Here is a 26829-nt window from a genome sequence, read left to right on the forward strand (position 1 = left end):
CAGTGTTTCCATATTTTCTGTTGTACAAACAATATTAAAAATAATTTTGTAGAGGCATAGTGCTTGGCTGAACGGAAAGGCAGAGCTTCCTCGAGTTATAGATGGAGAGGAACGATGGTCAGATATCATGTGATTGTTGTGCGAGAGAGTAAAGGAAGTGGCTTATTCGAAACCGGAGAGAACTCCCCTGTTAATTTGCCTGTAAGCAAATGCTTCTACATGTGTTTGTGTTCTGTGTATCTAAAGCGAACCACAAAACCTAACAAGGTCTTCTCGCACGGCCTTTGTTCCATCGTAGAAGCGGTTTACAGAAATCCACCAGTGGCATGCTGATAACGAAACCCGCTGTGTCCAACCGTTTTAGATCGAGACAAGCAGACACCAGCTTCAGCTTTAGACCACGTCCTGCTTGCTTCTGTCCCTTTGTCCGTCCATCTGTCTGTCCATCCAGCACCTAACTCCAGGGTAATGCATCTTGACATCTGTTAGTTTGATTGCCACAACATTTGGCAAGCACGTTCATACTGCCAAAAGGATCAACCCTGTCAGCTCTGATGACCTTAAGAACGCATCATTTTGACAACACATACGCCGCATTTAGAAAATGAGCCGCAGATTCAGGCAACACAACACGATACAGACGCATGCAGCCTGCAGAAAAATGTGAGTGTTTCCAGAGGACACTTGAGGTGATGAATGTCAGCCTGTTGGGCTTAGCCACTGAGACTGCTGCCCTTGAACAGAGCTGGTCGGTAGCAAGGCAGTGTTAGGTGTTCTTAAAAGGCCACTAAGTCAACTGTCTTTTAAACCTGGCTTTTATTTTGGAGTAATGTTACGGCCTCAATTTTTCAGTTTAATCACTGTTTTTCATATTTATTTTTTTTTTTTTAATTTTTTTTTTATTTTAGTTTATTTTTAGTGACTTTTATGTATTTGTGGTTAACATTTTATAGTTTTTGTTGTCATTTTTGGTCTAGCACATTTTTTATTATTTTCTATTGTTTTCATTTTTATTGTATTTTTATTTTTGTATTCTTTTAATCTTGCAGTATGAAACACTTTGTATGAAAGGTGCTATATGAATAAATTTGAATTGAGTTAGCGTTAGCCTTGCATTGTTTTTAGCCGACTTTACGTTGACCTGGTAACGTTACTCTTCTTCAATCAAAAATGTATTTTCAGGGTCTATAAACTAATTTTTTGAGTGGCTGTTTGCAGTAACCAGACACATTTGTCACTTCTGAGTGTCCTTTGAAAACACCTCCATTGTCGTTTGGTATGTTGTAGCACATCTTCTAACTGCTGCATGTTTCTGTATTGAGTTGTGTATTGTTTTCTCAACTTGCTTGAGTTTTGTCTGTTTGCATGTGTTTTCTTCAGCTACAGTTTGTTGAGCTCTCAAGGCCACCGCATTTTTAGCCCGTGCTCTGTAGCTCCAAATCTGTTGGACAGATTGCCGTACTCAGGCAGAGTGTTGGGCACATTCATGCTCCTCAGAGTATGAACCCTGTCAGTTTTGGTGACATCATGACCTGTGCTGTAGTGCCACCATCCGGAAAATGTCATGTCTGTTTGCACGCAAGATATCGTGAAATCGAGGTAGTTGCCATTTGTAGCCCCCAAAAGAGGATTCCTCTTGGTTGTGGTGACCCTATGACCTGTACTCTAGCAGCCTTGAATTCCTGTAACCTGCACCAAGCCAGCAGGACACCAGCAGCAGAGGGCCCACTCTAGTTCATCTAGCTAGGAGAACAAAAGTGGTGTTGATGTGCAGGTTTTCTTATGTGCCACTTTGAGCTTCTGAAAGTTTAGCCGTGCTCTATTTTCTTTTTCCTGTTGGTTTGTGGTGACTAATTGTTGAAGAAATTACACGGTTGGAGTCGTGGATTTCTGTGCGGATTTCTGTGTTTGGTTTTGTTTTGCTTTTACCAGTCATACCACTTTTTGCGCCGTTCGGATTATTGATTGTTCTCACCAAAGTTCATAGCCGCAGAGCTCATAATTTAAAAGCAACGCTTAAAATTCATCCCCTCTCAGCTAAAATGCATTATTAGCACTGCCCAGATTCCATACCTGTCACATAAAACTGCTTTGCTGGCCCGGTGTAGTTATAACAAAAATATTTGCTGGAAAAAAACATGAAATTCATGCATAGATTAGTCACTGTAGTTGCAATGCGTGGACACATAAGAGGGAAATGCTGGGCGAGCAGGTTTCACTCGACAGAAAATCATACAGTGTTAGATGGCCGGCCCGACTGTGGCTCCTTATGCCCATATGTTGTGTGAAAAACATGGTGGATATCTTTGCAAAATTATTCAAAGGTATTTTAGTTTATTGCCATGACACATTACCATTGTGCAATGCTATTTTCAGCCTGCTTCAATTTGGTTATTGTATAACAACCTCTAACAGGGTTCTTACGCAAGCAAAGAACCCTGTTAAATATCCTTACCCATTTCACACAGGAAGCAAAGGAAACAGAGTCCATATTACAGAGATTTACAGACCATGGTAACCATGGTAATAAGGGTCAGGACCTGATTTAGGAACATAATCATTAACAGTTCCTAAGTGGGTGTTCCTATCCTAGCTTAAATTAGGATTTTCCTGTTTGAAATTTGGAAAAATCTATGCTTCTACGCTTCTTATCTCAATTTAAGATTGGAGATGGGGAATTTAGTGTATTATGGCCTGTGATGACCGATTATAATCAAACACAGTGCTCCAATATAAAGACAGGTGACCTGGTCTCCCTTGATTGATATCACTGATTGACATTGTGTGTAACCAATGACAGAAGTAGTGCAGGAGCCTCACAGGCAACCAGGAGGGCACTAATGGTGAAAAAACGGGTAAAGTTTTTGTTGGTTTTGTGGGTGCAGCTTTCATGGACTTTAATGTAATTAATATAGTGGTGAGAATTTTAAATGCTGCTGTGGGTTGGTTTAGCCTAACCTCATTGCTAATGGGTTCTTATTTAGGGGTTGCTGACCTCAGTAGCAACATACCATTCTGCACTGAGTTATGTAAGTGGTTTTGGCTCAGAGTTTGTGTTATGATAACAAGTTGTTGTTTTTTTTTCCTCGAAGATAAGGGATTTGCAAGAAAGGTTTGAAGTACACTACTGACTAAGGAAAGGCCATTTCGGGCGATAATGTGCTTATGTATTTGTCCTCTCAGTCCTCGCCATCGTTCCTCAGAATGTGCAAGGCAGCACATTCCTGCACAGCTACATGCTAAAGGTCCTCATTTAAAACTACAGCTGTCTGCATATCCTGCAGCAGGAGGAAGAACAACAGTAGAGATCTGCAAGGCAGATAGTTTTTCTCATCACATCCTCATGCCAAGTCACTTCACACAGGATCTGTCTCTCCAACTCTTCTCTTCACTGTTGTGGTGTATAAATATGTGCATATACATTAAAGAGCCTATATTGTCAAAATGTGTTTAATTTGTGTAAAATAAAAGCTTCACTCACTGCTGCCATTTCTTTAGCTCATCCACAGCAGTTGCTCTCTTGTGTTATCTTTATCAGAAAACAATTCCCTGCAAACTGTGAAAACAAAAACAAAAGTGAAAATTAATCATTTTAAGACTAAAAGGTTAAAACTGGGGCGCCCCGGTAGCTCACTTAATAAGAGTGCGTACCACGTGCTAAGGCTGAGTCCTGATCACAGCGTCCTGGGTTCAAATCTGACCTCAGGCCATTTGCTGCAAATCATCCCCTCTCTCTCCCCTGCCTTTCCTGTCTCTCTCTACTGTGACTGTCAAATAAAGCAGAAATGCCAACAAATAATCTCTAAAAAAAAAAAAAAAAAAAGGTTAAGACTAATGAGAAAAAAAGTCCATCACACACAAAGCGATGTCAAGTTAGTCTGACCAGCAGAAATAACCCCCTTTTTGTTTTGTAATGGAGACAGTTATACTGGTATAACTTGCAAAACTTCCTGATGAACTGCAACATTTTAGTTGGAGACATGAAACAGGGGTTGACACACTGATTTGCTAGATTTGCCAGATGTCAAACACGTGATAGTTCACAGTTAATTATTTCTGATAAACACTGCAGGTTTTTTTGTGAATAAAAGTGTGAGGTTTTGCCGGCACCAGCAGTGTGCAGAGCTATCTCCGTTCTACATGTCGACTATCTTTCTTGCTACACACCTGCAGAGAGACACCTCATGAGCAGGAGTAGTTCGTTTGCATTTGGCAATGTTATGAAACTGAGAAAAGCAAGGCAATCTTAGCATTTGTGAAGCTATAAGCAGCAAATGTTTGGCAAGTCTACTTCATAAATTAATGAAAGGACTAATCGATCATCAAAATTATAATAGATTAATTTTATGTTGAATGATTAATCGATTAATCCAGTGGTTTTCAAACTTTTTCATGTTCCAGATGCCCAAACTGACTTTCATTAAGCCCACAGACCCCCATTAGAAGTGCTTTTGCCCTCAGGACCCTGGCATGAAAAAAACAGATTTTGCTTATAGTGTTAAACCTGAGCAAATTCACTTGATTTCTTTCAAAAACAACATTTTGTTGTTGGTGTGTAAGCATCTTCACAACACAACACAAACTAAATGCCTTTCGACAATATGGTGACATTTATACCGCAAAGCCAGATTTTTTTTTTTCTTATTTTCAATCATGCTTTTGGAAATAATGCATCCCAAATGTGGAACTGGTGCTTGATTGATTTTGAAAAAACACAGCAGTTTTTGGTATTTTTATTCTGGCTTTCTTTGCAATGACTCCATTTCCTTGTGAAATCATTAAAGTTTCAGCCACTGTATTCTAATCTCATCTAATCTGATCTAACAGGCACACACGTTCATAGACAGGCCCCATGCTGAACTGTGTTGTCCATTCTGGTCTGATTGTTGGTCTGCATATAGCTATAGACATGATGTGAGCCAGCCTAAATTTGTACACGCAGATCTGAATGATCTTCCAGTGCAAATTTAGTTCTAATTTATCACGTCCGTCCTTTCTGTCTTCAGCTCATTGAGCTGTCAGCCAATCAGTCCTCACTGCTGCTTTTTATTCAGACCAGTCCCTGAGGGCTGGCTTTCTGGAACTGTGTGTGTGTGTGTGTGTGTGTGTGTGTGTGTGTGTGTGTGTGTGTGTGTGTGTGTGTGTGTGTGTGTGTGTGTGTGTGTGTGCGTGTGTGCATACATGAGTGTGTGCATATGACAACAAATGTGATGTGCGTGTGCATGTGTGTGTGTGTGCATATGACAACAAATGAGATGTGATAACAGAGTGCCGCTGGTAGGGCTGGGCAATATAAGTATTTTCATCACATATTTAAATTTAAATAAACACTACTCATGTGGACATGATGACCGAGCACGTCATCAAGCAGGCCAGTAATATAACAGCTACAACAGTCTCATAAATTCAGAAAATGTCACCAGGGAAAGACATCACTTGTGTCAGATCATGATATCACGATATCCAAAATCCCAGATGATATCTAGTCTCCCATCTTGATATCAGTGTAATATCAATTTATCGCGCAGCCCAAGGTGCTGGTGTGTGTTTGTCTGCGATGTAATCCACTGTCAGGGCTGCCACACACCCCTGTAAAACCTGGACATTTACACAAAAGGTTTCCAGTCATGGAAAACACCTGGAAAATTCAAGAACTTGATAAAATGTTTGGGGAAAATTGGTGAGAGCTTGGAAAATAACAAAGTTCACCTGAGATGACATGTTCATACATTTTCCTCAGTCCATAAGGCACATTTTTAGCCACTGATGATTTTTTGACACATAAACAACATGCCGTACAATGTACTAACTACGTATAACAAGGAATAATTTAAGACGTAAATCCAAGATCTCTCCTAAGACCAGTTTCAGTAATTGACTGAAGAATTTAATGAAAAACAACTGTTGTTCTACCAGAACTAGGCAACGTTTTTATGTGAAAATGAAGGCAGATTATCAGCGTCAGTCAGATGGTGTGGCAGAGGCAGAGCAGTGTCCCATCCCCAATAACTGAGGGGCGGTAGATTTTCCATATTGGCCCAAATGGTGTTGGTGTGGTCACTGATGGGAAATCTTATCTACAGAGGAGGCGATGAATCCAAGCTTCACAGTGAATGGGAAATGTGTCTCCTAAACAGCAGTGAGTCACCAACAACAGGCCTGTTTCCATTAAAAAAAAAAAAAAAAAAAAAAAAAAAAGTCTTTGAAACCCTAGAGCCCATGTTATTTCTTCATAAATCTGGGGGGTGATTTTTGTTTTTATTGTCATTTTGTTGTACTCTAATTTTAAATATATAATTATAATATAATTTTCTTTTTTTCTTTTCACATTTTTTTGGTTATTATCTTATAATTGTTAACTAATTTTGTTTGCCAATTTTCCAGGTTTTTTTTTTATTATTATTATTAATTTATTTATTTTACTAATTTTTGCTGTAATTATGTGGTCATTTCATGTAGTATTCTTGCAATTTTTTTTAGTACTTAATTTTAATTTTTTTGTCATTTAATGTTAAATATATAATGTTCTTAAACTCAAGTGAATTTGCTCCATTGCTTGAAGTTGTTGAGCATCAGGAGGCTGGTGGAAATTGAGTTAAAGCGACGTAAGCGCCTGTCTTACACACCAAGTTAATCTGTTTGCGAGAGCTGGATTAGGAATAGTTTGATGCACTCCAGGTTAATGGAAAAGTGTTGCAGTGCATTATGAAAATAAAGGAGGGAAGGAGGGGTGCAGGCTTCTGTAAGTGGTGTATTTGACCTTGTCAGAGCTAACTTTGGCACATGCACACTGAACCATAAATAATAAAACAGATAATGAAGCTGAATGAACGTTTCCATGGTTGTTCTGGGATCAAGCTAAAAACAACCAAAAGACCTTGCCTTCCAGCCTGGCTCTGAGTGTGTTAGTGTGTGTGACAGTGTGGCTTGACATGAGGTTTTTTTTTAACAGACATTTGTGTTCCAAATCCTGATCAGTGTTTATCTGTGGAGTCGAGAGCAGCACAGATCTCTGATGCTCAGTTTACATGTCATTTGTCTTACAAATGAGCTACGAGTGATTTTACGTCATGCTGCAGATGCACTAAACCCAAAGTGGTCCAAACCATAGTGGAAAAGTTGACTTTGGGTATTTGGTTCATTTTAAGTTCATGCTTCCTAATTCCAAACAAGCCAGTAAATAAAAGTCTCATGAGCTCAGTTAACAAATCTGAACAAATCTGATTCCACTCCTCATGAAAATGTCACTATGCTGGTGACCGGCTCTGCTTTACTCAGTGCGCTGGTTTGAAAATGTGGCCTTGGGACTGTGAAAACAAGGCACTTTTAATGCCATTATTATCAGTTCATTGAGCACCCATCAGTCATTAGAGAGGCTGTTCAGTACACTGGGACTATTGATACAACGCTCAGTGGTTTGACCTCAGGTTTCAAACAAAATTGATCTTTGGTAGAGTGTTGGGTTGTGTAGCTGTTTAGTCTTTACATTCACTTTCACAGTGTGGCAAAACAGCTCCCAAAATAACAATATGAGAACATAAACAATCACAAATAAAGTGGATTATGCCAAATAAAGTGGATTTTGCCAATATGAAAAGTCCCACTACCTATTTTTGAGGAAATGAAACAGCTCGTTTATTGTTATTTATTGTTATTTATTATTGAATTGGAAAGTAGATCTTGAGTAAAGTGTTGGAATTTTGAAAAGTCTGTTCTTGATGTTGATTTTCCCCACACCTTGACTTGATCCGAAAAATAAGACCTTGAATACATGGTTGTTTTTTTTTGGTTAAGATAAAATAAAACTGATTATTAAACTCAGAGGAATCAGAGGTGCTTCAGGTTCCTGACATGATGGGACACATGATGACTCTCTCAGATTGTTTATAGCACAAAAACAGTAACTATATTTATTCTCTCATCTCTCCACAGAGTGTTCAAGAAGTCCAGCCCCAACTGCAAGGTAGGGTGTGTGTGTGTGTGTATGCGTGTGTGTGTGTGTGTATGTGCTTGTGTGTGCGTGTGTGTGTGTGTGATTGTGAGGTGGGGTTATTGTCATCTCCCTGGAGATTCGTTACTCCTTCCTCTCTCCACCTCTGTCATCACTCTCAGTTTGTAGCTGTTGTGGATTCATCACTCTATTTCTCTCTTTCTGTTTTTATGTTTTCCCCATAATTTTATCTTGTCTTTCTCTGAATTGGCTCATGGTTTTATATTTCGTTTCAGTTTTTTAAAAAATATTTTCTTTATTCATTTCTTTTGCTCTTTAATTTCTAGTTTTGCTTTTTTCTCAAGCTGTATTTAATTCTCTCTTTCTGTGCCTCCCGTTTCCCTGTTTTTTTTCCCCCCTGGGCCCATTATTTGTTGTACCTTGATCTCTCTCCCCTTTTCCCTCTTTTCCTTTTCTCTTTTCCCATTTTTATCCTTTCTCTTTCTTTCTTTCTTTCTTTTTCTTTCTTTTTAACTTTCTTTGTCTGAATGGAGGCTGTAGATGTAGGTGATGTCATCTGCAGTTTCCCACCAGCAAGCAGGCTGGTCTACAGGAAGGCTGTGGACAGGCTGGGGGTCAGTGTGTGTGTGTGTGTGTGTGTGTGTGTGTGTGTATGTGAGAGAGAGGTAAATTTGTGTGTGTGTGTGTGTGTGTGTGTGTGTGTTGATTTATCTTCATTATTTTGTTATCCCACAGCTCACAGTTTATCTAGGGAAGCGGGACTTTGTTGACCACCTAGACCACGTAGATCCAGTTGGTGAGTGTTTAACACACACACACACACACACACACACACACACACGCACACACACACGCTCAGATCGATCTCACAAGGCCATCATTAATGATAATTAATGCACATGTACACACACACACACACACAAAGAAGTTGGTTTCTTTGTTGAATGGTGGTAGAACAGGTGATGATTAACGCTGAACAACACACACACACACACAAACACACACACCTCAGCTGTTGAGCTGACATTGTTGTTTTAAAGTACAGGCTCTTGGGAGTTGTTCACTTTTGCCATGGTAGCACATCACATCGGGGAACATTCTGTGTGTATTTGTGTGTGTTTGTGATGAATGGGACGAGTGGAATGGAAAATTTCCAGCTGCTAAATCTGTACTCAGTCTGAAAGCTCATGAAACTGCGAGCGCATTTCCATTTCTGCATTCAAGTGTTACCTGTATGTGGATGTCTTACCTGGATTCAAGGAACTGCAATTATTGAAAGTATTAGAAAAGTAGAGAAAAAAGTATGACAAGTCAACATTTTAATGCAATTTCTGGCTGTAAAAAATCTGATTGTATTTATTTATTTATTGGACTTATTTTAGTTTTATGATTCATATCATCAAACTCAAACTCTGTTTCTTTTATTTATAGTGGGGCGGCATAGCTAAACTATCGTTCATTTTGTGATAAAAGCACCAAATTTGGTACACTCATTGCTGAATATATGTTGAATGAATCTGGATATTGGGCCACTGCAATGACTGTGGCAGCCATTTTTAAAACTGGCCACCAGTGGTTACTGGCATGGAATGCTTTGCCTACCCTACAGCTGCTGTTTCATGTTTTCAGCACCACAAATATAATTTAGAGACATTTTAAAGTGGGAAAAAGCTTTATTACAATGTAACACAACAGAACATAGCTACATACAACATAGCTACAGCTTTGCTACATACTTGCTACATTCCAAGCTAGCTACATGTTCCAAACTAACTACCTAGCTTAACTACCTAGTTTTGCTAGCTTAAATATTTACCTCTCCACTGTTCCCCACAATAATTCTTTTTCTCTTTAGCCTTTATCTATGATGTTCAAAATGTATACATCCAAAAACTAACATATTTTATTCATAATTATTACAGTTGATATAAAATGTTTAGGCCTACCTTGATGGACTGTCCACTGCACTGCTTGTTGCAGAAAGCATATTACAGCTAGCTCGTTGGCTAGCTGGCTTGCAGTGGTGGTTGTGGTGGTGGGGGCAGAAAGTGTTTGAGATACTGAGTGTGTATAACTGTATTTTTTCTTAATTTAATGTGTATTTACATTTTTAAAATATTTTAATGAATCATTTTAATATTTTTATTCATTTTAACAAATCAAATGCCTGCTATGGCCACTAGGGGGCGATTTGGTGATGGCCCAATATCCAGATTTGTTTGAAATATATCCACCAACACATCTACCAAATTTTATGCTTTTATCACAAAATGAACGATTGTTGTGACATATTGAGCTAAGCCGCCCCACTATTAACAATTATAACACCTATCGTTATTTTTGAGAATGTTAGCTGGGGGTCAGTCCACCTCAGTGGCAGGAGGCTAACAGTTAGCAGTGGGAGCATCCAGCCAGCATGTCTATCCCGTTAACAACAAGGAGCGTGCAAATTAAAATGCAACTGAACTTGTTCAAGTGACATGGAGGTTTTTTTTTTTAATAGCTGTATTGAGGAAATTATTGAAACGTGAAACATGTGCTCCAGCTGTAGCCACTCTAGATAACACATAACGTTCAGACAGTCTCACCTTTTACACACACATGTACAAAAACACACAGCACGTCTAGATGTAGGTTGGAGTGTGATTTATTTTACATGTGTGCTCTCTCTAGATGGAGTGCTGCTTGTAGACCCAGAGTACCTGAAAGACAGAAAAGGTAAGAAAACAGAGGTGGACACAGCTGGCAAATTGGTTTATGACCTGACTGTATATCTTACTAAGGCTGAGGTTAGACTAAGGGACTTTTCCTCCAGTTATAGGTCTGATTCACAGACGGGCTGAGTCAGTGCAAGCCTACAGACTTTGGTCCAGCTGGAGTGGACATTGGCATAGAGAATCCAGAAGTGTATGAAGGGTGCAGCAGCCACTACAATTACATCAAATTATATACCTGACCCAAATGGTGGTTTATACAGGGCAAGACAAATGTGAACAGATCCTGGGAACAGCCAGTGAGAGTGTGACTGACTATGAGTGAATAACATTATGAGACATCTGTGTGATCTCTATCACAGCGATGCTGCCGTCTTTTCAAGTGCCACTGGTTTTCAAACTGGCAAGAGGACGGCGTCCCCAGGAAGACACTAAAGAGTTTCAGGGGAGGCCCAGAAACTGAAGGAGAAAAAGATCATTCATTGAGCATTTATTGTTTATTAGCTATCAATTTGGTTTCACATTTGGTTAAAAAGGTAGTCCAGAGAGGCAGCGGTTCTCTGTTTGAATTTTACTAATTTTCCTACTTTCCAGCAGTGAGACAAACTAAAAGGTGCCAAAAAAGAAAGAAAAAAAATACAGAAAGGCTTTTTAACTTTATTCCCAACTCAAGTGCCTTGGATTTTTTGCAGTTCTTGGAAACTTTGTTATCCTGTAATGAGGAAGTTACAATGGTGGTGACAAAAGACAGTTGAGAAGCGCCCGTTGCGACTCTTTATAACTAAGAGGAAGCTTTGGAGTCTTTTCATGTATGTGTGTGCAGTTTGAGGCTGTTAAACAACAATATCAGGTTGTATTAGCTCAGTTGTTGGATGTCTCTAGGATCAAATAACAGCTACCTGATCCCGTCGAGAAATTGAGCTAAAATAGGCACATCTGTCTCCACTTTGTCCAAAGGGAGTCCCCCAGTCTCAAACTTTGAAAAGTGCTGCTCTAGCATTTAAAAGTACCCAAGGCTTAACCAGCTGTCTGTATTTCTGACTGATGGAGTGTGTAATTATATATCTGATCCTTCCCATACCTCTGTCCGTGTCATCAGTGTTTGTGACCCTGACCTGTGCGTTTCGTTATGGTCGTGAGGACCTGGATGTGCTGGGTCTTTCCTTCCGGAAGGATCTGTACATCAGCACCTTTCAGGCCTTTCCTCCCCTGCCAGAGGAGAGGAAACCTCTGAGCCGCCTGCAGGAGAGGCTGCTGAAGAAGCTCGGCCAGCATGCCCACCCCTTCAACTTCACCGTAAGCTCGCCGCACGCCAGCATGCCAGCACGCCCGCCCATTCAGCTTCACCGTTACACCACCGCACAACATTTAGTTTCACTGCTCACGCTGACGTGTCCATCGTCATGCCAACAGTACGCTGACGTTACAGACAATAATGAATGAATCAGTCTTCCACTCCATGACATTTTGCTTGCGGAACCCAGTGGTTTCAAAATCACTGGCAAAACGTACAATGTGAAATCACAAATGACAACAAGCACAATGTTTGGATGTAGGAGTTCCTCAAGACTCCTTCTTTATGCAGAAACATGAATAAGTATGTTCTCATTAATGTTTAATTCTATAGTCTTCATTTGAATCATCTCTTTGGCGTGTGTCTTTTTGCCAAATGAAGTCAAAAAGCCACATTGTGTTTCTCATTAAACCAGAGGTGAAAGCACTGAGATGTTTCAGTGCCTCAGTCAGTTTGTGTGGGAGAGAGCCAGACTCTTTATTGGAGCCGGCTTTGTGAGACAAGCGGTTGGCACACCTCCTTTTGTCTTTGTGTGTGGGCCGTTGGCAGATAAGGTCAAAAATGGATGTCATTTTGAAACCAGTTGCGTTAGATGTGGTTTCATCTAACAGAATTGGTTCTACACATAAAAAACACGTCACACTCAGTCTGTTGCAGTGAAACACAGAAGTAGAAACAATGAAGAACAGAAGGTCATTGATTTATAAATACTCCACTGAAGGTGCCACATGTAGTGTTTTGAATCATCAGCCTAAGTAAATGAGTCCATAGTTAGGTTAGTTTTCTCAAAATGAAGACTACATTTCCCTTCAACCCCAGAGCTCCCTGTCCCACCTCCCTTCCCAAGGCATTTTTGTCTTTATGGTAAAGGACAAACTTATTTTAAGTCATTTTTCTCTCTGCTTTTCACTCCTGCCACCATCTACCACTGCTTGTCCTGAAAGTTTGACCTCCATTTGCTATGAGACTACAGAACCCTATTCCTGTTTTGTGCTGTGCGTGTGTGTGTGTGTGTGTGTGTGTGTCAGATCCCGCAGAACCTGCCTTGTTCAGTGACCCTGCAGCCGGGCCCAGAGGACACTGGGAAGGCCTGCGGGGTGGACTTTGAGGTTAGAGCCTTCTGTGCCAAGACTGTGGAGGAGAAGATCCACAAAAGGTACATTACACTCAAACATCTCAGAATAACATCAAAACTGATTTACGTATAGTCCTATCTAGAGATTTTTTTTTTCTAAGAGACTGAAGGTAGGGTTGGACCCAAAATGGCCTTTAAAGAATTTTTTACATAATATAAAGTGTGTGTGTGTTTGTGTGTGTGTAGGAACTCAGTGCGTCTAGTGATCCGGAAGGTTCAGTACGCCCCAGAGAAGCCAGGCCCACAGCCCATGGTGGAGACGACCCGCAGCTTCTTGATGTCTGATAGGTCTCTACACCTAGAGGCCTCCCTGGATAAGGAGGTGCTCACACACACACACACACACACACACACACACTATGACGTGTGTTTGATTTCTGGGTTACACACATGATTATCTTATTGTCTCTGTCCTCTCTCCAGCTCTACTACCACGGTGAGCCCATCAGTGTAAATGTCCATGTCACCAACAACTCCACCAAGACTGTCAAGCGGGTGAAGATTTCTGGTAAGGGCAGCGGATGTTATTGTTCGCATTAATCCATGCTAACATTCGCTACGTAACATTAGGTAGTGTACAAATCAGGAGGTATAGATCTTATTTCACAGCAGCCATTTTGACATGGAACAGCAGGTAAACACAGGTTTTAGTAATGACATTAATTAAGGTTCAGTTTCATTTAAGAGTAGCAGAGTCTCTGCAATGAGCCAGCATGAGCAGTAGCAGGATAGCCCTGGCTCTGTTAGACCCACAGAACTAGAATGGAGTACAATCCGTCTTTCCCACTCATATAAACATACTAGGATGGTTGGAGCGGCAGCCATTTTTTATGTGCGTCGTCGTCATTGCTCACCAGGCCGAGCCTCCACATAAACTGACTTCTGGCAAGTCGCCCCCTCAGTTGCCCCTTTTCCACCAGAAAAAACCTGGTGCTAGTTCGGAGCTGGTGCTAGAGCCGGTGCTTAACTGGTGCCAACGAAGAACCGGTTTGCTTTTCCACCGGTCAAGAGCAAAGTGGAGCCAATTCAGAGCCACGCCATGACGTCTTCGGAAAACGTGATGACGGGTGCGCGAGACGTTCGCTCAGAATCACAATAACCATCATGAATGAATGAATGAATGATACTTTATTAATCCGTTGCAGGAAATTACATTGTCACGGCAGCTTCACCACTTCAACACACATAAAACTGCACACTCATACAATCCAGCGGCTGCAGCGTCTCTGTCTCTGTCCGCCCGTCCTGTCCTGAAGCCGGTCGGGATGATGTTGGTGAGCCGCGTCTCAGTCAAGCATATAACGCTGCTTTCCCGATACAGTTTCTGGCCCCGGGTGGAGCAGGATCTGGATTTATTAGCGATGCAAATACTGCTTGTGTCTTTACAAGCCAACATTTCAATACAGAGGCGAAAAAAACAATTATTGCCGGCTACCTGTCGGATTCGCGATCGGAACGAATGACAGCGATGTTTAGTTATAAAACGGGTGCTTCTCATCCTTAAATCTAATTTGCTGAGCCGCGTTCCACGCCGTTGTAAAATCATTATAACCCGCGGCTTCTCGGGGATTATTGTTTATGTTTATAGCGTTCGCAGTTCCTGTTTTGTTTTGTAACCCCGCCCACCGATGACGCGGTGGGCCGCGTCATCGGTTCTTTCTCTGGCTCCTGTTTAGCCCCTGCTCGGAGTCGGTGCTTGCCTAGCACCAGTTTGGAACCAGTTTGGCACCAGTTTGGCCCCAGCTCGGGCGGTGGAAAACCAAAAAACTGGTGCTAAGTCAGGCACCGGCTCCGAACCAGCCCTGGTGGAAAAGGGGTATGTGAGGAGAGAGATTCTGCAGTGAGAACCAAAGCAGTGAAAAGATGTCTAGCCTCTCAGCTGGTGTCTGTTAGCCATTTAAAGTTAACAAGCACTTTCCTTCTCCGCTACAGTTGGGTTACACTGCCACATTTTATTGGCAACAAGCTGGCAGGCCTAACCAAGGCTCATCTGGAGGTATCTCCTAACAGAGAGGGAATTTAGCAACATGACTAGAAGCTACCTGAAAGATGACTGACAATTTTTCGGCCCTGTAGGCTTGAGTTGAGCTGTAGTTGTGGAGCCTGCACTGCGCCTGGTATGGTGCACCGATTGGATCAAGGCCAAAATGTAACCTCTATTGCTCAACATTGACTGGAACACAGGAAATAGACCTTTAAAAAAAACCCAAACCTAGCGTTTAAGATCAAAACAGAGATAGCAAGCTGACTAAATAGTATGGTTAGCTATCTGACAAGCTGATACTATCTAAATACAGAATCAATCAGACGTGTCAGTCATAAATATAGAGCGGGCCTTGCATCAGCCGAGTCCCAATGCCCATCCTGAGCCCTGAACAGACTTCAACTGACGTCATCTGCGTAATGAGCCCGAGTGTGTGATGAGTGTGAGGGCTTGAGGAAGTAGAAATATGAGAAACGTGGGATAGCACACTGTGACATCACGTTACCTTGACAACACCAGTTGTTGCTACCCTATATGCAATCTGTTGGTTGTTCACTCCCCTTTACACAAAATAGTAATGTTGTGGGATCAAATAAGATGACGATATGTATCTATTTCTGAAAAAATAACCACCACTTAACTGATTATATGTGCATACAAACACCTTGTCACCTCCCTCCATGTATTTTTTTTACATCGTGATAAGTGTAACTATATCAGATATAACTGTATGTAACTATACAGCCTCATCAAGCCTGCAGGTTTTGCATCAAAGGCAATCATAAATCAAAGTACTACTATCTATTTTTCGAGAAATTTTGTGTGGCTAATTAAATGTCCCCTTTCATTTAATAATTGTGTCACCAACAGGATACCATTGTGTACCCACCTAATAAATTATGTTTTGTATTTACTGTTCCAAAGTTATGTTTGAAATATAATGACAAGAAAATTTAAGACTTGTTCATAGGGAATTTTATGCCAACTATTTTCTCAAAAGCAAGATTTGGATGAAATATACCACAGTTTCTGCTTTGCATTAAGATTGTTCTAAATCCGTTTGCCGGGATTTCCCACCCGCGGTCATCCAACCTCACAATGTGGTGGATTGTGGGGACTTCCCTCAAGCGAAGCCTGCAGGACTGCAGACTTAGGGAAAGTGTTCATAAAGTGGCAAAAAGTCCTCAAGAGAGCCCTTGTGCTTGATAATTTCACAGGGGGCCAGCCTTGAACCCTCACACACTTTATGGGGAACGTGGGTCAAAGTGTGTCAGTCTGGAAGTGCAGACATTGGGATTGAGCCATCATCTGAAATCAGTGTATTTCCACTGCCGAGGTTTCTGTAGGAGACGAGGCTCTCGTTTTTTCATGATCTTTGATGTGGCAAAGCTGTGCAGTTGCTGTCCTCAGTCTGTTCATGTGTTGTTATGTGTGTGCACTCATAAGAATCATCTTGTGTCTTCCTGTTGTGATAACCCAGGCCTCTCCTCTCCACTCCGTCCTCTCCCTCCCTTGCCTCTCCTCTCCCCTCCTCTCCTCCTTACAGTTCGTCAGTATGCTGATATCTGTCTATTCTCCACTGCTCAGTATAAATGTCCAGTAGCCCAGGTTGAAGCAGAGTGAGTACCTCCCTCTCGATCCTCCTTCATCTACCCGCCACGCTTTGTTCTGACCAGAAGTGTAACGGACGTACAAACCTAAACATCTTTTCTTCATTATTTTTGTGACCGTTCAGTGAGACCCACTTTTCTCTTTTCAAAACACAAGGGATAATTCAAAAGATCATCATGCTATGACTTATAGGCAATTTAATGCTATTAATCAGGAGTGTGACATCAACAGTGTATTTTCACACTGTAAAAGCTTCTGTGAAATCTGTGTGTTGTGCACAGAGAATATACAGCAGATGTTGAAACTATTGGAAAATGCTGTGATCTGTGCCTCTATGTTTGTGTGCAACTTCACTCTAAGAATATGAGTGGCGAAAGGAATTGGGCTACATTAGACACTCCTTTCCACTTTGGTCTGAACATTGTCCTGCTTTTCCTCTTTTTTCACCCCTTTTTTAAACTTTCCACTGTTCTCATTCGTTCTTCATATCATTCTCAACAATACATGCCAAAGAATTTAATTTTTTTTTTTTTTTTTTTTTTTTTTTTTTTACATCTGGTGTGTGGAATTTGTTGGATTTCAGCTGATGGAGTCACTGTCTCTTTACCATGCGCGCACACACTCACACAGACATGTTGCCGCTGATGGTTTGTGGTTTCTTAGTGCTCCAGGTGACTGAGGTAGTGCTGTATTCCAGTGACACCTACAGCAAGCCTGTAGCACATGCCTCCTCACGGTGAGTAAACCAGTGTGACACTGCCTGATTGGGGCCAACCGCCACTGGCAGTCAAGCTGGATCCTGACATTTCCCCTCCCGGCCAATCCTTTATCACCACACTACAATAAGTATCCACTTTCTTAGGGGGACCATTCCTTTTATACAAAATAGCTGACTTCTCGAGACAGTATGTGACAAGTAAAGTGCAAGAATAAAGATTGCAGACAGGGTAGAGAGATTCAGTTACTGCCCCACCAAATGCTACTTTAAGACACTTAAAATGAAGGTATGAAGCATTAGGCCTGCAGGGATTTTGGAGTTCACCAGTAATAATGTCCAGAAACCGTCCTGTCAGCCCTATGCCTTGCTGATGAGAGAAGCCAGAAGAGAATGGCAACACTGGCTCGAGCTAATGGCAAGTAGCAATATTGATGTGCTGGAGGACATCTCAGGATGAGCCCAGACATGATATGGATGGGCTGCAAGAGCAGAAGACCATTCTGCCTTCCGCTCTTGTTCACAAAGACCATGAAGCCAGTACAGGATCTCGAAAACCGGACCACTCCAGAACGGAAAAATGATGGCTGATGTTACAAATCTGTCACGATGTGTTGACGTCGGGTTAACAGCATGAGCCCATGGATCCATCTTGCCTGCCATCACCTTGGTGAATATAGGTCTTGAAGAATTCACCTAAAAAAGTGGATACTTAGAATATACAGTGATTGGCGTAATTGTTGAGCTTCTTTCCACCTCTTCACCCACTTTATTCACAATGCTTTCCGTAATTTGTTCAAAGCACATTTAGAGATGAATTGGTCCTTCAAAGAACAGGGCCTATAGTTATCTAGCATCTCAGATATGCTCCTGGCAATCATGCTTTAAGTATGGCTAGGACCAAAAATGTGCACACCTCAGAGTAAGAGTACCTGCTTGCTTCCCTGAAGCAATGGAAATTATGGTTTCAAGTATAAATTAATTATTTAGCCATGGACTACATTGCAGAATGTAGTCCATGTAGTTTATGATATTAAATGTTTTCTCAGCAAATACATGGCTACCTCAGACCAGTCATACAAACAAATCATAAAGGTCCTGTACACACACACACACACACATATATATATAGATATATAACTGCACTTTTCTGTGCACAAAGCATGAACATTTCTATACACCTATTAGTTAATCTGGTCCACTGAGAAAATTTGTTTTCCTAAAATGAATACTGGCAAAAAAAAAAAAATGCTGTGGGGAGCAGTTCCTCTCGTCCCATCATTGTCAGTCTTCATAACACGTCCTTCCTCCCATGCAAATTCTGGTGGAGGTGGTGGTTTCCTGAATGCTGATGTATGTTCCTACTTCCAGCTGTTTAAGTTGGAGCAAATTTGCATTACTGAGAAATGCAATGCAAAGCAGGCGGGACCGATTTCTTTGTCTGAGATGCTTGATGACTATGGGCCTAGGTCAGTTTTTTTAAGAAGCCAACATGAGGTCTAATGAATCAGCCCAGCAACTGAATCCGTGTTTTAGTCGCTGTGGTACATCAAAGTAGAAAATGTTAGCAGACATTAGAGAGGGTTTTGAAAAGCTTTTTAACTCACAAGAGAGAAATCAGATACCCAGCTTTTTTTCTTGACATTAAATATTTGTGGCGGAAATTGTAAAACTGACTTCAGGTCAGCATCCAGGCATAACCATTGTTATTCAACAAATTATCAGTTGTGTAGTTGACCAATTTTCATTGCTCTGCATTGTTCATAATACTCAGTAGTATGTATTTGTGACCTAGAGTTAACTTTGAAGAGCTCTTTTCTCTCTCAGCTGTTTTTTCCTTTCCTGTCATTCCATCACAGTTCTCCTCTTCTGTCCTCTGCTGTTATGAGATGCTGTGTGTTTGCTGAGTTTTACACATGATCTGATTTTACTCTGATTTTCTATGGCACAAATACTGAGTGGTGGACAAAATACCAGAAGACCAGACACAAAAAAGAAGCTCTGTGGTGTAGGGATGGGCAGTATATGGATATTATATCAGTATCATCTAAGACCAGATAACGTCCGGGATTTTGGATATCGTAATGTTATGATATGGCCCAAGTGTGGTCTTTTCCTGGTTTTAAAAGCTGCCTTACAGTAAATAACATGCAATTTTCTGAACTTAATAGAAAGTTCTAGCTGTTCTGTTATTTACCTCTACCTGCTTGGTCATCAAATCCACATTATTACTGACTGTTCCAAAAAAATTCAAAAGCTCATTGTGTAAAAATATTTTTACCGACCTTAAACTAGCATTTAGCTGACTGGTGCTGGATGGAGCTGTTGTTTAGAGTCTGGCTTATAGAAGCAATGCTATGCAGTACAGAAGCATAAAATAATCATGTAATAATCCCATTAGAACCATCAAGATTTTTCAGATGATTTTGTTTAACTGTTTAACCGACGTCGTGACAACGCGGTCTACTGCTTCAACTTGGCATCACTGAGCCTCACAAAGCCACTATTTATGGCAGGGGCATTATTATTACTCGATATTCATGTATTGTTTCCATTATTTTGTCCACCCCTTGTATCTCTGTTGGGACTGAAGGATGTAGGCAGCTCAGTTAACAGCACCAGCAGCGTTTCTTCTTGTGTATTTGCTGTGATCTTGGTAATTCGACAAAATTCAAATTATTTTCATGACATTATTTTTGAAAAATGTAACAAACGCTAACGTTGACTGGATATTGAGTATCAGGTTCCATTTGTTGACCCCCTGTTCATGCAGAATGTCCTGAGGTTAAGGCTGGACCAGGACAAAAGAAAAATAGACCAAACTAATCCATCACTCTCTGTTTGTCCTTTCCAATTCCTCCCCTCCTTTTGGACATTTCACCCCAACCCACCCCAGTGACCAGGTGTCTTCCAGCTCTACTTTCTGCCAGGTGTACACTCTGACTCCCATGCTGAGCAACAACAGGGAGAAGAGAGGCCTGGCCTTGGATGGCAAGCTGAAGCATGAAGACACCAACCTGGCCTCCAGCACCATGTACACACACACACACACACACACACTGAGGCACATAGTACATATACTTACAGATATACTGTATGTACTGACCAGCATGCACACACACTGTTACTCGTATCTTTTATGTGTGTGTGTCTGCTTTCCATTTGTTGCAGAGTGAAAGACGTGGCCAATAAGGAGGTGCTGGGAATCCTGGTGTCTTACAGAGTCAAAGTCAAACTGGTGGTGTCTCGTGGAGGGTATGTGAACACACACACACACACACACACACACACACACAGTCATGATAGCAACATTTTTTTTGCCTCTGTTCATGTATATTCTACATGAACTGGTTCGAAGCAGGCAACTACTTAATGTATTTACATCATATTTATCTCTTTATGTCATATTTATCTTATTAACCAGGTGTAATTCTTTATAACTGACTGCATTAACACTTAGTGGTTTTTAGTGTTGGTGAATGTTTTGCTCTATTTACTTAGTGGTACGTTCATGTTCAGAATCTTGTTGGTCACACAAATTTTAGGTGACTTCAGATAACCAGAGTGTAACTAAACTGCAAGCCCAAATCTCTGTGAAGGCTGACCTCTAATGGTGAAAAGCAGCAGGAGATGCCATTTCCCATAAGGTACAACAGGTGCTGACATCACCTGCAACCAGAGAGCAGGCGTCTTACTTTTCACTATTAGAGGCCAGGCTTCACACAGAGTGGAGGTTGGGGTTCAGTTCCCCTTTAAAATTGATTGTGTTAATAGTTAGTAGTCTACAATTTGCACAGTTAGAACCATTTTATGGCTGAACTAGCTAACATTATGGACTGGTGAGTGAATTTTAAGATTTAAGATTTTAATTTTAAGAGACTCTACAAATCCCACTGATCAGTAGTCAGTGGGTTTTTTCAGGCAACAGAAGCTGGAAGATTAAAACGGTGTTGTTTTGTGTGTAGGGATGTAGCAGTGGAGCTTCCTTTTGTCCTGATGCATCCCAAGCCGACAGACCAGCCCAACTCTCGACCGCAGTCAGGTAGGACACACACACACACACACACACACACACACACACACGCCTACATACTCATACATAAACAGCTTTACGTAAGTTGACTTTGCTGTTGTTGCTTCCACAGTTGCTCCAGAGACTGATGCTCCCGTGGACACAAACCTCATAGAGTTTGACACTAAGTAAGTGTGTGTGTGTGTGTGTGTGTGTGTGTGTGTGTGTGTGTGTGTGTGTGTGTGTGTGTGTGTGTGTTTCACATTGTCCCAAGTCAAACCTTTTTTTTCACTCCTTGACTCTGGTACAGTGCATGACTACAGTTTGAATCACTGTCAACTGTTGGATTTGCACGGAAATAAAATATGAAGCGCTCACATTTGGATGCAAAATAAGCAAGTGAAAAGCAGCCCGGATGGATCTGTGGTGCCAGATACATGCCTGCATCCTCTTCAGTCCAACAGCAGGGGGCAGCAGTGATTAGGACTCTGGTACACACTGGGAATTGGACATGACTACCTTGGGAGAAAAGAGGAAAACCCGCCAAAAAACCATGCAGCCTGTAACACATTAATACTCTTTAACACAGAGAAACACTTGCTGTGAGGTTTCAGTGTCAGCTCTTCCAAACGAAAGAGCAGCAGCTTCACTGTGCTCTCTGCAGTTTGCGGTAACGTTAAGCAAAAACAAAGGGAGGAACCCAGCGCAGAGGAAGCAGAGCGCACCTCTTTCTCCTATCGAGCTCCATTGCTTTATCACTGGAAAAACAGAATTACGCCCTAAACCGCAGGGCTAGGATAATATTCTTATCTCTCAATTTGATACTATCACAATACTTGGCTGAATCAATTTGTATTGTGATTCTTAAGTATTGCAATGCTTCAAGTATTGCGATTTGATTTTACAATTTATTGTGATTTTTTTTTGGTTTGCTTTTTAACACAAGATTATGGTTCAAAGTTGAGTCATACACTTCTAGACTGGATATCATGAGTCATGTTTCCAAAAACAATGATCATCAAATATTTTAGTATTTAATCGCTCAAGTATTGAGATTCTACAAGTATTACAATTGTGATTTTTTTTTTTAATTATATCAATTCAGGAATTTAAAAAAATCAATAAAAAAATAATTACAGTGGTCCCTCGTTTATCGCGGGAATTACGTTCTAAAAATAACCCGCAATAGGCGAAATCCGCGAAGTAGTCAGCTTTTTTTTTTAAATTATTCTAGATGTTTTAAGGCTGTAAAACCCCTCACTACACACTTTATACACTTTTCTCAGACAGACATTAACATTTTCTCACTTTTCTCTCTTGTTTAAACTCTCAAAGGTCTACAGTTCCTTAGCCAATCAGGACGCAGAACACAATGCTGTAAAAAAAAAAAAAAAAGAAAGAAAGGTGAACCGCATTATAGCGAGGGACAACTGTAATTCAAAACAGAACCGCAATACTTCAGTGATATATTTCCCCTTACCCCCAACAAACAGAACAGCAAAAAAATGCACTGTAAATCACCGGTCCCTATTTTTAAAGTGTTCATTTTTCCTTTAACATTTAAATATTTCATAAAAAATATGTGAATTTAAACGAAACTTATTAGTAAATGAAGTCACTGTGCATTTTCTTGTATTGTTCCGATCAATAACCAAATAATTGGTCATTTACAGATGTTTTTGTGGAGTTGTTTTGATACACCAATCATAGAAGCACAATATTTTATCTCAAAATTGACTTGCTTCCAAAATTTCGAAGATACAACTAAATAGAAAAAAAGGAATGAAATAAATTACATAAAATAAGAAAAAAGGCAGTTTAACTTGTCCAGTGATGGATGTAGTTCCTCACTATCCTCGGTGTTTTATCCTATCAGTGATGTAAACAAAATGTGACGTTCACTCAGTGACAAACCAAGATGGAGATGTTTTTTAGATGGCTCTCCCTGACACGACTCCCTCTCTGTCTCTCTGCAGTAATTTCTCTCAGGATGACGACTTTGTCTTCGAGGACTTTGCTCGTTTGCGGCTGAAGGGAATGAAGGATGACAAAGATGAGGATGACCACTTCTGCTAGCTCTTCCTCCCTTTGCTAGCGGGCCTCCTGTCTGGGGCCGGAGGTCGCAGGTGGGACGCCGGTGTCTCTCCCCCTGCAGGAGGCCACAAACCAAGGAGACCAGGAGAAGCAGAAGAGAAGAAGAAGAGGAGGAGGAGGAGCAGTGAGCCAGACCTTTGTAAAGACCCTCCTCCTCCATCCTTCTTCCTTTCTTACTTCTCCTTCCATCTAACATGACATTTGTTGATTGTTCATTTTTCGCTGTTTTATTTGGCTGACATCAAATGCAGAATAGGCGTCCTAGAGAAGGATTTCCAACAATTCATCCTGAGGGTGATTCTCTGTCTGGCAAGATAAATCAAGCACATCCCAGGCAGTTTAAAACATTAGAACCAACATATAATGATAGAAATTGATCTGTTTTTTGATTGGGAGGATTGATGAATTCCCATTCATTCAGACCAAGCAAGGCTAGCAGGGTCAAATTGACGTTGACCAGGGGTTGGTATTTCATATTCCATATGAATTTAGATTACGACTTGACATGAATTTTTCTCCCAGAGTGAAATGGCATTTTCATTCCTCACATATTTTTACTGTATGGTTTAGTCTGTGTGGGCTAGCAGATGTTCATGATTGTAACACAGTTTGTAGTAACGCTTGCCATTTAAATTCTGGGTTCTTGATCTCAAAATGGATCTATAATGGTCATACAACCATTATAGATAATGACATAATAACTCATTTTTTTAGGTTGGGAAAGTAGATGTCATTGGGGACCCAGTCTGAAAAGGCTGCCTGAAAGCAAAACTGAACTTTGGTAGAGTGTAAGGTTGTACAGTTCCCTGGTTGGATAGAGGATGTTTCACCACCATGTGGACTCATATCACACCCAGGGAACTGTACAACCCAACAACCTACCAAAGATCAATTTTGCTGTAAGGGAGCTGTGAGTGAAGGTGGAGGTCCTGGGGCGGTGCTGCTGATTTCCTTGTCTAGACAAGACGAGTCAAACCCAGAGTTCCTACCAACCCACCCTGAGCCTGTTTGGGACCGCGGCCACTATCCGAGAAGTCACTTGTCAGGTTTTGAAGGATCTTTTTCATGCAGCCCCTGTGATCCACTGGAAAATTCACACTGTGTATTTCCTATCTACCTGAACGCACGAACATTTGCAACATCTGGCAGACTGCAGGGGCTGATCCTCGTCTGGACACCATATATGTTTGTAAGTTAAACATTTAAAGTCAGTGTATATGCTGCACACAGTTACATAGAGGGAACACGATTGTAAGTTTTATGCAATTACTGTTTATCATACTATTATTTACCAGGTTATTATTATGATTATGCTACTCACACTATATCGTGTGTCCTGTTAAGATTGAGCATAGGCCACCAGAGAGCGAGGTCCAGATTCACAGAGATTATGACGTGAGGACAGTCTGCATTCTTGTATTTGGCACGCTTTACCCTAAACGCTTTTATAATTTGAGCGTCCTCTGATCTGCTTGAAGAATGGCGTGGTGTTGGACAGCTCAGGTTTGTTTAGTGGCTGTATGTAAAACACAAGAGTGTCAGTGTTGCAGCAGTCATAGTACAAACTTATAGTCAGAGGCTCAATGCCAACTTTATTTGGTCTTTGTCTGTGCTACAGTCATTTGTCGGACTTCTCGCCAAGTATGACCGAACTGTGCAGAATGCTGATTTGCATAGCTTTGCCTACAATTAACACGCGTGGCCAAAATAATGAAATTTCCATCTAATTTACATATGCATGAACATGACAGGCACAAAGAGGCTTTATTCTCTGATGAGCACCAGTAAGCAGCTACGACTCAGCGTGAACAGGAGAATAGGACGGCATTGTGATGCGGTGATGTGATGTGGTGAATCTGGGCCTCAGAGTTGTGCTCGCAGTTTGAGAGGAGTGTATTTCCAATGCGTCCAAAAGCCTCGACACAAAGAGTCGGGGAAGCAGTGAAATACAGAGAAAACAGCTGAGAGGCAGTTCATCTGCAATGTTGATCCTTAATATTTTGAATTTTGCCAGATATACAATTGCTTATTTTTTTAAAGTGTTCATATTTTTCGGTGTAATGTGGTTGATGATGATTGTTGACGACACAAAATGAATATAGATTTGTATGGTAAACATTTCTTTGTACGCTACTGTAAAAGGGCCAAATATAGGAGATGGTCATTGCTTCTAGCAGGAATAGTGTGAATTTAGCCAGAGCCGAAGCTACGTGAGGTTTAGTGGAAGTGCTGCTGTCTAACTGCAGGTTTTCATTCTTCTGACTCCTCTCATTGTGACAGGAGTTTCCTTTAACACAAAAAAAAAAAAAAAAAAAAAAGATAGAAAAGTGGCATTTCTTTTTTGTTACAAATCAGCTGTTGTCTTCAGGTATCAGTAAGGCTGGTCAGAGCAATGGCAGAGGACGCTTAAGTCTTTACCGCTTCCTGTCCATCTGTCCTTAACCTCTAATAATGCAAACATAAAATAATCTATATTTGAACAGAACAAGGTAAAGGGGTAGGGGGTACAATGAATAAAAATAAATTTTATTTTTGTTGTCATATTCAAGAGATATATACGTATATGTTGCCATTATATATTGTCTTTATTTTTTCATCTTGTTTCAATGTGTATGGAATGTGGAACAACAGGGTGAACTAACAGTAACAAACCTCCCTGCTGTAAATAACCATATTAACTCTCTGTAAAACAGCGTATAGTAGCTTGCATCTGGCTGTGGACCATCCAACAGGACTTTAGTTTTCTATTGTGGACCCATAGAAAGTGCACTAATTATCAAAAAATCACTGATTTAATTATTATCGTTGTTTTTTACTCCAGGTTAGAAACAATCCCGTCCAACAGTTTAGGTAGATCACCATGCCCGTGCTTGTTAGTGTAGGTCTGGCTTACAGTTTGAACATTATCAGGGTTGTTTTTTTTTTTTTGGAAACAGATGCCAGTACCAATATTTGTAGACTGAAGCTGCCAATAGCTGATATTAGATGTCAGTGTCTTCAGAAACGAAACATCTGTCCCATAATTTGACTCTTGTCAGGGTGGAACAGCTTCTGAAACAACATGTAGACCATAGTGAGTTTCTCCAGTGCCACGTCACTGCAGGTTTCTATGGCTACAGGGCGGATGACACTGGGTGTCTGATATCTGATTGTATTGGTTTAAACCTCGTCTAGACAGACAAATGATTAGGAAGTAGAAATGATCCAGTTTGTTCTTGAATATCATTTTAGAGCTCCTAGTGCTTGATCAATACTGTAAACCAGACATAGATCTATTGTGTAGCTATCGGGTTTTGGAGGCACTTCCATTTCTACTCCG

The 26829-nt window shown here is 40.9% G+C and overlaps 1 protein-coding gene across 4 annotated transcripts in view; it reads left to right on the forward strand.

The window, feature by feature from the left end:
- arrb2b (arrestin, beta 2b) overlaps window positions 1-25855 on the forward strand; it is a 35846-nt gene extending 9991 nt beyond the window's left edge. Inside the window, exons 2-15 of one of the 4 annotated variants that reach the window (XM_030076920.1) lie at window positions 7933-7963; window positions 8485-8565; window positions 8687-8747; window positions 10625-10669; window positions 11765-11961; window positions 12988-13115; window positions 13281-13416; window positions 13518-13602; window positions 16625-16697; window positions 20301-20438; window positions 20576-20659; window positions 21370-21446; window positions 21550-21604; window positions 23393-25855. In XM_030076920.1, coding sequence (XP_029932780.1) covers window positions 7933-7963; window positions 8485-8565; window positions 8687-8747; window positions 10625-10669; window positions 11765-11961; window positions 12988-13115; window positions 13281-13416; window positions 13518-13602; window positions 16625-16697; window positions 20301-20438; window positions 20576-20659; window positions 21370-21446; window positions 21550-21604; window positions 23393-23492 — 1291 coding nt within the window. In that variant the 3' untranslated portion in view covers window positions 23493-25855. Of the gene's footprint in view, window positions 1-7932; window positions 7964-8484; window positions 8566-8686; window positions 8748-10624; window positions 10670-11764; window positions 11962-12987; window positions 13116-13280; window positions 13417-13517; window positions 13603-16624; window positions 16698-17352; window positions 17426-20300; window positions 20439-20575; window positions 20660-21369; window positions 21447-21549; window positions 21605-23392 lie in introns of all 4 variants that reach the window. The other 3 variants (XM_030076921.1, XM_030076922.1, XM_030076923.1) reach the window with 3 other exon arrangements.
- The last annotated feature ends 974 nt before the right edge of the window (window positions 25856-26829 follow it).

This window comes from Myripristis murdjan, chromosome 18 (genome assembly GCF_902150065.1).
Source record: "Myripristis murdjan chromosome 18, fMyrMur1.1, whole genome shotgun sequence".
In the NCBI taxonomy this organism is placed as follows: domain Eukaryota; kingdom Metazoa; phylum Chordata; class Actinopteri; order Holocentriformes; family Holocentridae; genus Myripristis; species Myripristis murdjan.